The 13,650-nt window shown below is 27.6% G+C and overlaps 3 protein-coding genes across 3 annotated transcripts; 2 read left to right on the forward strand and 1 right to left on the reverse strand.

Moving 5' to 3' along the window:
- Window positions 1–626: 626 nt before the first annotated feature.
- On the forward strand, window positions 627–2,597 carry LOC108775167 (uncharacterized). Its single transcript, XM_018541455.1, has 5 exons — window positions 627–636; window positions 720–785; window positions 1,763–1,779; window positions 1,943–2,226; window positions 2,366–2,597. Exons 1-5 carry the CDS (start codon window positions 627–629, stop codon window positions 2,595–2,597), a joined length of 609 nt encoding a protein of 202 aa, XP_018396957.1.
- Window positions 2,598–5,426: 2,829 nt separating this feature from the next.
- Window positions 5,427–6,293, forward strand: EMC5 (ER membrane protein complex subunit 5). Its single transcript, XM_018541536.1, has 3 exons — window positions 5,427–5,650; window positions 5,851–5,903; window positions 6,056–6,293. The coding sequence occupies exons 1-3, from the start codon at window positions 5,569–5,571 to the stop codon at window positions 6,245–6,247; spliced, it is 327 nt and encodes a 108-aa protein (XP_018397038.1). The 5' UTR covers window positions 5,427–5,568; the 3' UTR covers window positions 6,248–6,293.
- Window positions 6,294–6,690: 397 nt separating this feature from the next.
- Window positions 6,691–13,400, reverse strand: Prosalpha4 (proteasome alpha4 subunit). Its single transcript, XM_018541568.1, has 7 exons — window positions 13,196–13,400; window positions 8,426–8,693; window positions 7,878–8,004; window positions 7,688–7,801; window positions 7,217–7,350; window positions 6,959–7,141; window positions 6,691–6,859 (listed from the first exon to the last, which is right to left on the reverse strand). Exons 2-7 carry the CDS (start codon window positions 8,525–8,527, stop codon window positions 6,770–6,772), a joined length of 750 nt encoding a protein of 249 aa, XP_018397070.1. The 5' UTR covers window positions 8,528–8,693; window positions 13,196–13,400; the 3' UTR covers window positions 6,691–6,769.
- Window positions 13,401–13,650: the final 250 nt, after the last annotated feature.

Below are 13,650 nucleotides of genomic sequence, written 5' to 3' on the forward strand. Positions count from 1 at the left end.
TCTGATTTCCCAACACGGAATGTGAGATACATTTTGGATGTAATAATTCGTAAGTTTATAAATAAGCCTAATTATGAAAGTTAGTTTTCACAATATACCAAATCGTGTCAGATCAAGTAACTTTTATAGACTTTTACAGAAAACTTAGAACATATATATATATATATATATTTGCGACAAATATCTTCAATTTTTGTATATTATTAACAATGTGCATAAAATATTTACAAAATTTTATCGGATTGTTAATAATAATATAATTATAATAAGATATATATCATCTTTATACACAATGGTGAATAATTTCTATGATATAATATATGTAATAATAAAAAATATTTTTATTCCTTATTAATTACTTTACTTGAGAATTAAGTTATTATATTAGAGCGTTATATATTAAATAAGTATATTACTATCTCAGTTCCAAAAAATTTACCAAGTTTCAAATGATCATAACTTTTAGCAAAAAATAAAGATAAAAATATGTTTAAAAAAGCAAAATGAAGCTTGAAATGTACACTTTAAAATTATTTTAATGAGAATTGTACTAGGCCACTATTTTCAAAATGGCGAATTACAAAATAAGAACATGCAAAATTGATAATTAAAGGTCCAACTTTGCAATGGTGCATGGTGTGAATCGAGTGTTGTCGTTTAATGGGGCAATATGAATGTGAAAGTAGTATAGAATTTTATCTTTTAAATGCTTTTTCCAGACAGCACAGAACATCCATTGGATATCCAGATTTGGTTTCAATCTGGTCCAAACATCCATGGACTTAGTACGAATGTTTTAAAAACGTATGTTATTCAACGTACAAAGTATGTTTACATTTAAACATTTAAAAAATATTTATCTAATGCAAAAAATTTTCTAAGTCTGCTCGCGATGTAGTTGCATTCGCTGACTTATTGCCAAGTGAAATTTTTTTTAAGATCGCACGAGGAGTTTTATTTTTGTTATCTCCGGTAACGCGAAAATTTACCAAATTAAAGCTTAATAGTTCAGACAGTACGCAACAAGCGGCAAGCGTCAATTAAGCAACAATAGCTTGCTGCTCGCAGTGATAACAATTATTAGGAACTTTTGCTTCCAGCGTTTCCAAATTTGTCTGGATTATGGTCTAAAATTTGTTTAATATATTTAATTTAGTCCAGTTTTAGTTCATTGCATCCCAAAATGGACGTTTTTACGAAGTTCAAAATTGTATAACACTGTACATTTCTTCATTCTGCTTTTTTAAACATATTTTCATCTTTATTATTTATCAAGTTATGAGATTATTTGAAATTTGGTAAATTTTTCCCAAATTTATAGTGTACCGCTTTTTCTTGAAACTGTGAGTGTATTTTAAACTTGTAGCATAATTATTTTACCTAACACAAATTTAATTTAATTTAAAATTTAAATAACTATTCTCAATAATGTAGAGAACTATGAAGAGAAAATACTCTGAAACTTTTGAAGAAACGCAATCAAGGAAAAAATATCGAATTTTAAAAGAGGAGGTAGAAAAATTATTTACATCACTATTTTTCAAGTTTTTATACAATTCGCTGTTGATGAACTTTGATAACATTACAAGGTGGCTTTTAGTAGATGTAAATATATCAAATAATAAAATTGATGTGTTACCGAGAAAATTGGGCGCTTTGCACTGTCTTCAACGGCTCGATTTATCACATAATTGTTTGAGTCGATTATATGGATGGACATGGCTAAAAGAAAAACATATTAAGAGAACTTTGTGTTTTTTAGATATAAGTCATAATTCGGTAAATCATATTGTAAGGATATCCTGACAATCCCTTAAAGTTTAATCCCTTTAAACAATTATGTTGTCGTGAATAACAATTTATAATTAATAACACTACAATATCACTAAATATAACATATATAATAAAGATATAACACATATAAATAATCATTAATTTATAGCTGCCTGAATTATCGAGCCATATTTGGAAGTTGAATGCTTTGGTGGAATTAAAAATAAGTCACAATTGGTTGGAACACTTACCAGAAAACATTCAAAATGCTCAAAATCTTCGTATTTTGGATTTGTCACATAACTTTTTAAAGTATTTGCCAGCAAAGATAATATATTTGGAATTGCAAACTTTAGATGTTTCGATGAATCCATTTGCCAAAAAATGGGAATGTGACATATTGGTACCAAGTCTTGCCCAATTTGCAGCAAAAACACTGGAACAATATTGCAGGTACATTGCATTTTTCGACTTGTTATGTACATACGTGCTATAACGTAATTTTAGCAAAAATTAGAGTATATATTATCTATATATAAGTTCCTTAGACTTGATAATGTACGTAAATGAACTAAATTGAATATTTTCGCAGAGAAAGACAAGTAATTTTCCAATTTGATGTAATAAATGAATATGTAGCTAGAAATGCAACCCACAATTGCTACTATTGCGAAAATATTTGTACATCTCCCTACGTATACGCAACGAGGGCATTGAAACCTATATTGGAAGTAGCTATTAACGTAATAAAAGAAACACCAGATATGCCAGTGGTATTATTTGAATTTTGCTTTTGCTTTCCTTGTAAGGATAAGGACTACTGATAATTTAGTAACGATCAATCAAATGCATCTTAGAATTGAGATCATATTTTTGTTTATTCGAATTCGTATTTTAAATAGCGAATACTTTTTTGTGGATTCAATTGAATTCAGTTAAATTCAATTAGATTCAATTAGATACAACTGGATTGGAAAACTGCGTTTCCTATTCAAAACTATGAATTGAACAGTATTCACTATGGTCACAAACGCACTGAAAAAGCTATAATATTATTTTATGATTGAAAAGTATACAGATATGCTCCATGCAATTCCTATAAATGAATAAAAACGTATTCGGATTGAAAAGTATACAGATATGCTCCATGCAATTCCTATAAATGAATAAAAACGTATTCGGATTGAAAAGGATTCATTTTAACATTCATGAATCCGTATTTCTGAAAATTTGAATCCATTTTAATCCATTTCAATCCATTCTCGGATACTGGGATATCTCGCACAGGATAACTTGACATTGACGATTAACGAATTTCATTCCTCGTTTAAATTAACTTATTAAGAGGACTAACATTCACAAGAATGTAATTCAAACAATTGGATAATATTTAATTTATTTTTTATAGTACATAATAATTTATATTATATAATATAATGTAGCTGTCAATAATTAATTTGTATAATAAATATAATTGATTTGCAGTTAAAATTTTTTACATGTAGTGAAATGCGTTTTTGATATAAAAAGTTTGATATCAATATATGATATGACTGCAAAAGAGTAAATTGACAAATCAATTTTTTATTATGATTATATATTTTATCAAAATAGTGTATGTTATATTAAGTATTTTATAATAAAAAATTGATTTGTCAATTTACTCTTTTGTAATATATCATATATTAATATCAAATTTTTAATATCAAGATATATTTTATTAATATGTAATTGTGTTGATAATTGTTAGCTGGATTTAATGCACTTCTTATTGTAATATGTTAATGATGGAAGGTAGAGAAAAGATAATGATTTATGCTTGTATTGGTAACATGCGGTTTGTGTGCTGCACATTCTTTATTGTAACGAGAATCGTTGGCGCTGGCATGTGACGTGTTATGCACGCGCATGCACAAAAAAGTAAAGCGAATCAAAATGGAAGAAATAATGAGGTGATATAAATCAAAATAACTTATTAACAAATTGTAATATCGAATAAAATACTTTTATTACAGTAATATGACAAAATATATACTAAATTGTATTATATAATATTATTTTTATAATAAATAAATTATTATATTATTTATAATAACATATAATTAAAAATATTTAGATGCAAAATACAAATAATAAAGTCACAATCAGAATAAAACAGTTACAGTAATTAATTATTTCCATTCCCTGATATTTGAATACACTGAATCACAAATATTCTTCCCGGCCTTAGACGTATGATAAATATTAACTAAATGTAACAAAAAACAAGAGCATTTGAACACAATTAAACGTACTCTTTTAATAAATAAATATACATATATTAATATATATTATATGTACTATATACATATATATATAATGAAAGATAATAATAATTGACTCGTATGATTTAAAAATCTCAGCAAGTGTAAAGCCTAATCGAGTCTTGAAAACAAGATGTTAATGTTTATTATATTATGTGAATTTATATACTGCGTATGTAGTCCCCCCCGCGACGCTGATAGATTTTCAGCATTGACGCATACATATTCACTACCGCAGTAATATCACTTAGTTAAATTGAGAATCAATCTAACCAATTTTTGATGCCTATAGCATATTATTAGATCTTAATAATATATTGAAAGACATATATTAAAATTTAATATTAAAGTAATAATTTTAAAATCTGTGAAAATAAGATTGCGAAGAATATCACAAGTTTTGACGTTTCGTCCCGGCTTCCACTACTGGATTCATCAGTAAGGTAATGTAGTGGGAGCCTACCTTAGACGCCTGGGAAGATGTTAGAAAGAAGTTCTATATAAACAAATACTCATGTAATTCAGCACTTAATATAATATAATAAACATTAACGAGTCTTGAAAACAAGATGTATATTGTATATATACATATATATATGTATACACACATTTCAAATGGTTAATTTCGCAGATAAACGAAGAATGGCATTTAATGAAAGGGTAAAACAAAGGGCAATTCGAGAGTTACCGACAATTCTAAATAAAAAGTTTTCACATTCAATATATTTAAAAATATACTCGGTTTTGCGCATTACATGTTTCGACTCTTAGATTGAGCCTTAAGGATGGTTCTGCTCTCGTTCCGCGTTACGCTATTCCGCTGCATGGGTTTGCACCCTAATTCTTCAAATGCCCATCGACGAAAGAAATTCATTGTATTGTAAACGGTAGAATTGTGATATATATTACTATGTTGCATTTAATGGTATATTTAATTTTTAATATATTTATAATATACTTTTCATAAATTACAAATTTATTGATTTATCATTATTTTTAGTATTATGTGAGAATACATATAAATAGCTAATATAATAAGAGTAATTTTATTTGTTGCCATTTATTCAGTTATTTATTTGAAATGTTATTTGCACTGTATGTCATAAAAATATCTTAAACTTGAAACTTAACATTTTTTTCAGTCTTTGTGATTTTTTACTTTGGTTCTACTCCGTGCTGTGGTTATGGCTACATATTGTCAATGTTACCCCCAGAAATATCTGTGACTACATAGTTCACATACAGTTTGCGCACATAGAGGCGTCGCTAAACGCAGATTTGTCTAACGCTGGTACGTCGATCCTCTCTACTCCACTTTACTCTCAGGTTTCTTTCTGGAATAAACTGGAGTAAACCATACAGACATTTGTCATTTCTGAGTTTTTGATTAGAGGTAGTAGTCGTGAGATCGATAATCGCTCTTGTTTCGGTTACGTTGTTGAATTAAAGGAGCAATTTCAATGCGTCACTCGTGATATTATATACATTCATCATGTCTGCTACGGCTATACATAAATTTATAACTTTTGTAGGATTTATGTCTATATTACATGCAGCTTATTCTGCGGCACAGCGTGAGTATCTGCATATTATTCTTTCAGTTTATTACTTACTTTCTTAGGTTAAAACATAATATTAATATTATGATGGAGTTATATCTTTCGTTTTTGTTTGGCACTTGAAGTAAAATAAGACATAAGTCATAATCAAATTTTTGAAACGAAAAATGAACAATGTAACTAAAATCAATAAACAAAACTTGGTTTTTTTTTAGATCGTTCCTATTTGCGAATCACTGAACAAGAGTTTACTACTTTGCCAATTGATGTAAGTTATGATTCATAATAATACTTACTTTGCATATGGTATATAATAGAATACTAAAACTTTTATTTCTATATAAAATATTCTATAAATTCCAATAAGCTGATATAATCTTAGAACCTTATACATTACTGGGATATGTTTTGCTGTCACAGATTTTAATCCAAGGTATAGCCAGTTTATTTATCGTTATGTATGGTGTTATGTACATTGCTGGCGATTTCAAAGAAATCCGAGCAGTTGTTGATTTGGAGAATAAATCTTGGGAGACACTACGGAATCTACCATCCTTTCAAGTATTTAATCATCGTGGAAGATCTCTGTCTCCAGAATACATCTCAGAGTAAAAATAGTATACTTTGATATAAAATCATTAAAAAAAGATAATAAACACACCAAATTATTTATATTATTTGTTAAATCGTACTTAGAATAGCAAATATCTATGAAATACAGTGTTATCAATTAATGTAATTTATATTTATATCATATTAAAAAATGAATAATGTATCACTTTAGAAAAGTAAGTTACTATAAAGTAACAGCATTAACAAGATAATTTGATATATACATAGATATGAAATGTAATTATTTATTGCTGAAAAACAACTTATATAGCAGATTGTGATCCTTGTCCTCATAATATCAATCTACAGCCTTAAAATTCGAAACATTCAGCGAGTGGTTTTGTATACACGTTTTACACAATTATGTGGCAGTAAATAGTATGAATAAAAAAGTCCAACAGTTTTTTTTATCGCGTTTTTCATTTATATGTTTTCCTCCTCTGTTTTCTTCCAATATATTTATTTTATAAGAAAAATTAATTAATAGTAGTATAATGAAAGTGCATAATAGAACACGAGACATCACTTTTTCTGTTTCTTCTTTTCTGCCTCTGCTTCCTTTTCTCTTTCAATTTCTGTTACATATTCGCCTATGGTGTCTGTGTCCAACATCTAAAATGTTATATATATTAATGTAAATTTGTTTTATATGAATTTCTTCGATCAAAATGTAAAATTAAATGTACAGTTAGATACAAGTTGCAATTATACCTCTAATGGCTGTCCACGTCGCATTACTGCTATTTCCAGATTTTTTTGTCCAGATTGAACTACTTCAAGAAGCGCTCTGATGGCTAATTTTATACAACCCTTTTCTGTCGATACCTCTTCCGGGGTATAATACTTCTCTAGGAATTCGTGCACAGTTTTTGCACTGCGACCTGTTGCATTTGCCTTTTTGTGGAAAAACAGATTTTTAATTATATTATTTAGCAAAAAATTTATAAAATTAGTCTTATCCTTAAATACCTTCCATTCATAATATATCCCTGATGGCTCTGTTTGATAAAGGTGTGGGACACCGTCATAATCAAATCCAGCTAGGAGACAGGATATTCCAAAAGGTCTACGGCCGTTACTCTGTGTATATTTCTGTTTTAAGCCTGTAAATTATAACAATTTTAATTTTCTATTGGAGTGATATATAGCTTTATGTAAAAAACGATTGACCTGTCAATCGTTAACAGGTTTCCTTGATCCCGAACATGTCTCAGTTTTATATAAGATTGATTGGAAAATTGAGTTGTGAGTGACAGAAAAGAAATATATTAAAGTAGTGTGAAAAAAGTAAAGTTGTATTTTAAGCTAAATTTAAAAACGTTTACTCTCTTGGCAGAACATAAGACATAATTCGATTATACAAAAGATTTGTATATTTCTTCTTAGTACAATACTAACTGTGCGTACTATTACAGAAGAATTAGTAAATTTTAGTCATACCTGCAATATACCTTGTAATATATTCCAAGGTAACAGGATCTTCTACAGTTAATTTATGACTCTGACATTCAACTTGCGCACGATTGATCAATACTCTTGCATCAGCAGTCAAACCTATTATAAGAATTGAAAACAATTATCCTATTTGCAACATACGAAAACAAAATTTATCTTTAAGTCACTACTATACCTGCAAAGGCCATAATTACATGATCGTCCAATAGACATATTTTGCGTACTGTACGTTCCTCTTGTAATTTAGCGACAGATTTCTTCTCGACACCTAAGACTACTACATCTGCACCGCGTACACCAACCTGTATTTACAAAAAATTTAAGCAAACAAAGAATAAATAGAATTTTATCAAGAATTTCAGCTAGAATTTTTTAATTTTTTATGATAATATGAATATAAATCATATTTTATTCTTAGGAATAGAATGTTAGGTATGGCACGATAGATACAACTCAAGAACAATAATGCTAAAGTATAGAAATATAATGACACAAAACACGTACTACACATATGCATATATATGTATGAAACCTAACCTAATAAAGGATTCGCAGAGTCATGTATAAAGTAGGTGAATAAAGTTAGTTCATCATAAAATTCTTCGTGTACGGCAACACATAGACTGGAAATTGACGGGTAGACGAGAGGAAACAGTGAAACACTCGAAAATCTCTTTAATTCAGGAGAAAGGGAGGTTAGGAAAATCGAATTGTTCAACATACCGCCGTCGAGCCTTTCTTGACTGCCTCCTGAGCGTATTCCACCTGGAGTAGATGTCCGTCTGGTGAAAAAACCGTGATCGCTCTATCATATCTCGCCGACATCGTTTCGGCTGTCCAAAATAATCACAGTTCGGTAAGAAACTCAAAATGACTCCAAATGACTCCGCCGTTTTCCGAACAGTCAATCAGCACCGACAGTGGCGGCTGGTGGCGGCAGCACCACAAACTTCTATATATTCTACTAGAATGCTAATTCCTTATGGGCCTTCTACAATAAGTCATAAATCATAAATCGGAAGTAAGAAACTAAAAATTGACGACTGTGATTGGTCCATTTCTAGCTTATGACTTTTGATTTGTGACTTACGGCTTATTGTATAAGGCCCATTAGCTTTGACCACTGTGACCACGGATAGAGAGTCTGTAATATTACAGGCTCTCTACATGGTGCGACACAGGCTGCGTTCCGTTATTCACTGCAAGTACTGAAAATTTATAGTTCGTGTTACGTATATTATAGATTTTCAGTGCTTTTACAGTGAATAACAGAATGTAGCTAACAGTGATCATCTCATCCTTGTTTAACATTGACGAACAACAAGGACATACTGGGCGTGTCATGTGTATCGCTTGTTGGAAGGCATTCAAGATGATCACTGTTGGAAACAGAGAGAAACCTGAGAGTGGACATCCTGGTCTTTTTTGTGTACCAAATCTCATAGGGCAATGTCCATGTTTTTGTGGTTTTCTTCGATACTATTACGTGGGCTAGACAAGGACGAATCATCAAAGTTGATTGTTCATCTTTGTTTAACCTACGTAATAGTATGGAAGAGAACCAAAAATGTGGACATTATCCTATGAGATTTGGTACATACACAAAAAAGGCCAGGATGTCCACTTTCAGATTTTTCTCTGTTTTAAGATGTATCCTCTGATATTTATTTTCGCCAAGAATCATGTTTAAGTTAGAATGTAATCTTAATTGAGATCACAAAGCTCAAAATAATAAAAAATTATTACAAACTGTATTGCGACACTCATTTTTCTTGAATTTTTAAAATCTTACGATTTTAATAATTCGCGACTCCGCGTTTTTATAAATTTAAAAATTTTGTAACAAATTAAACAAAAAGTGTAATCCGATTTTATACATATGTGAACGATATATTAAAACAATTACATTAAGTATTCATATAGTTATAAAACGTCTAACAATATAAATTATTATGTAGCCAATATAATATTGAGCTATTAAGTTGTTCATGTATATTAAAAAACTATTATTTATTAAAATGTATACATGTAAAGATGTACATGTATAAAGTTTAATAAATAGTTTTTTAATATACATGAAAATAACTTATTGTGTCGATTAGCTCATATTGCTATAATTATTTATATTGTTAGATTTATTCTCTTGAGTCTTTTCTCTAATTTTATTGTAATAATAATATATGTTGACTACATATATATATATATATATATATAATATAATCATATGTAGTAGAAAAATATATATATTAAATGCGGAATCAGTTAGAATATATGCATATAAGTATATATTATACGTAAAATGTACATATAGTTATACATATATTCTGACAGCTCGTACGTGACGTAGCAAGCATGTCACTATAATGAGCTAATTGTCGTATATTATGTTTAGATCCTGATATTCGAAATATGATTGACACGTTGTCAATACATATTCTACGTAATGTCTCTGCGATGTAATGTAATAAAAATTTTATATTAAAAAGTAACAACCTTCGGTTGGCAGCAGTCGGTCGTAAAAATGTAATTTATTTTCAAAATATTAATCACAGAAAGTTCAATGCAGCTAATTAAAACCAAAATTATTTCTTTTACACTACGACGATGTGCTTATTATATTTCAAAAGGCTTATTATATTTCTTCTGATTTTAAAACGAAAATAAAACATTTCTTGCACGTACAGTTAGGATATTTTTAAAATCTGTGTTTAACTTAAGATTTAGTCAATGATCGTATAAAGTGTTTGAAAAGTGTATATATTTACAGTGATTAGAAATTTAAAATTAAATTTAAAAGATTTATGAGAAAGAAAGAGAGAGAGAGGGAGGGGGTGGGGGAGGGGGAGAGAGAGGAGGAGAGAGAGAGATTTAAAATTATATTTAAGACTATATTGTAGGATCATATTTAAGATTAGAATTTAAAAGATTTAAGATTCAAATTGAATCCTATTACATATACTATATATATATATATATAAGTACCATATGTAACAAAATGTTTGTATGTACATACCCAAACACAAAAAGAAATATTTTTTAAATGTTTTTAAAAATAGTTTTAGCAATGTTAAAAGAAGATTTAATAAACGTTAAAATTTATAAGAAAGTTTCTTCTTTTTATTAAAAAATATTTATTTTAACATTGACAAAATTGTTTTTTTTAACGTTTAATAAAACGTGTTTTTAATATTAAATAAACGTTTTTTGGATATTTAGAAACATGAATCGTTAACATTAAAAAATGTTTACTTTACGGTACACAAACTGTCAAAATTGGATAAAGCGGGGTATATATAATTTGGATATATTAAAAGAAATTTTCGAATTATATAAAAGATTGAGATTGTGTGTGTGTGTGTGTGTGCGTAGTGTCTCAAATCAAACATACAAAACGTATACTATTGATGCAATAGTATACGTTTTGTATGTTTAGTTGAATACAGTATGCAACCTTAATCTTTTAACAATTAAAAAATTTCTGTTAATTTATCTAAATTACCCCACTTTACCGTATTTTATTTTTATTTAGAGTCCAATTTTAAGGTTGTCTTCAAGGTATCATTTCAGTATCATTTCATTATTATTGACGAGAGAATATATTGTTGTGCCTTTTATTCCCTTATGTAGATAAAACTTATTCTATCTTATGCGATTAGCTTATGAAAAATAGCGTTCATCTAGCCATAATGTTGTGTACTGCTCACTAATTAATTAATATAAAATAAATATTAAATTAATGTTAAATATATATCTTTTAAGTTATTTCAAAAACAATAATTAATGTAAAATAAATATTTAATCAATGTTAAATAAATATCTTCTTTAAATTTTTCAACTAAGTAATGAATAGAAAATAAATATTAAAAAAACATTTTTTAAAAACGTTGTGCCCTAATTGGGTATATGTGAATGTATTACACATATACTGATACATAATATACATTTGTAAAACAAATATATATATTTAGCGTTAAATCAGATATGGAAATATCACACTTCTCTCTCTCTCTTTCTCTCTTATATTTTTTATGCTAATGCATATGTTTTGGCTCATTATTTCAACGGTAGCTCATTATTTGAATACACGCGCTATTATTATAAGCTGTATTGCAATTAATTATTTCTTATACTTTTTATGGCAATAAATATAATAATATTTCTTTTTTTAAGAATAATGAAAAAGAAAAATGGCTACGAGCCAAACCCTTATAGAAATTTAACACTAATACTGGCCAATTAATCACTTATTTCCAGTATTAAAAGTATTGTTAACAGTATTTTTAATACTGAAAATAAGTGATTAATTGGCCAGTATTAGTGTTAAATTTCTATAAGGGAAAAATTCGTTAAAATATACAATTGTTTATAAATAAAAATTGTCATTTGGTTAAAATTACGTAGTTTAATTAGAAAAGCAAACGTTTCGACCTCAATTAAATCATTATCAATGTTACAAAGATCGCAAGTTGTTAACAAATGTTCGAAATTATAGAATTATAAAATTACATAAAAAAATATTTAAAAAATAAAATATATATATATAAATAGTTGTGCAATCTAACTCGCATAATTAAAGTCGTTTACATTTCGGCAAACCAGCAAAAATCCAAAAACAATGTAATTCATCTAGTTATAAATGTAATTTGTGAAAGCGTGTAATAATTGTTTCTAATAAAATTGTATCGATGTACGTATTATAAAATTGACCGTTGTTAGAACAATGTGGTGAGAGCCAAGTTTAAGATGTTACGTGTTAGGTTTAGAAATTCAATTTCTTTTTTTATATATAATTCGTAATTCGGCATTTTTATTTTATATATATTCATTGCTGCGTTAGACATAATTTTATTAAAGATATTATTTATTATTGTTTTTTATTTATTATTTATTATTTATTATTATTGTATGACGTATGATATTTCAAGAATAATATTATAACTATTGTATGATATAATCATAGAAATTACGATTGTGCGTAATTTAGAAAAACTTGTTTTAAAAAATATTGCTACTGGAATACTTAGAATACTTGAAATAATTTGCTAACGTTTCAGTATTTCCTTGAATTTAATTTCACTGTAACATAATCCTTGATCAATATTTTTTAATAATGTTTATCAAGTCATCAGAGGAAAATTTATTGCGGATGTTAAAGCTTAAGGCATTGAAAAATACAAATTCTAAGCGAACGTAAATATTTCCGCGTATAAAGAATGTAATGCTATTATCATCAAACTAAAAACAGTTCTTGATTTGTAATTTGTATACTCTAAAATAAAAATATTTTTATACTATTTAATAATTTTTTGTTTATTATGCAACTTTTATTTGAGTAAAATAAATTAATGCCTATTAGAGTGATAAATATTAAAATTGATATATTAGACATATATCATCATATGTGTATCTAACATATACATATATCTAATAGATTAATTTTATCATTTATCATTTTAATATCTATGTATATTAATATTATATTGTAATACTTACGCTCAACAATATCAGACGATATGTAAAGATGCTCCTATTTTAACACATTTTATTATACAATTCACATAAATACAGGAGAATCAATTCTTCGAAACAATTGTATCACACTATGTCGCTTTGACCGTAAGATTATTCATCTCTATGACTTTGTTACATCTTCAAAAATCGCTGAAGAAGGACCTGTGAGTTCCGAAACGTTCAATATCATTATATCATTTTTATATTGTATTCTTTATATATTTTTATTTTTATGCTTTATTAACATTGTAAACTTGAAATTTATTTTATAAAAACATCTTATTAATTGCAATGTATAAAGAAATTCGATTTAGACCGACTTTCTTTATACATTGCAAAACACGAGCGAAATCTAATTAATATCATATTATTATGCAATTTATTGTTTAATATGAAAATAATATTTAACAGACATTCTTGCAAGATTTCTCATACAT

Source organism: Cyphomyrmex costatus, unplaced genomic scaffold, assembly GCF_001594065.2.
Source record: "Cyphomyrmex costatus isolate MS0001 unplaced genomic scaffold, Ccosl1.0 scaffold29, whole genome shotgun sequence".
Taxonomy (NCBI): Eukaryota; Metazoa; Arthropoda; class Insecta; order Hymenoptera; family Formicidae; genus Cyphomyrmex; species Cyphomyrmex costatus.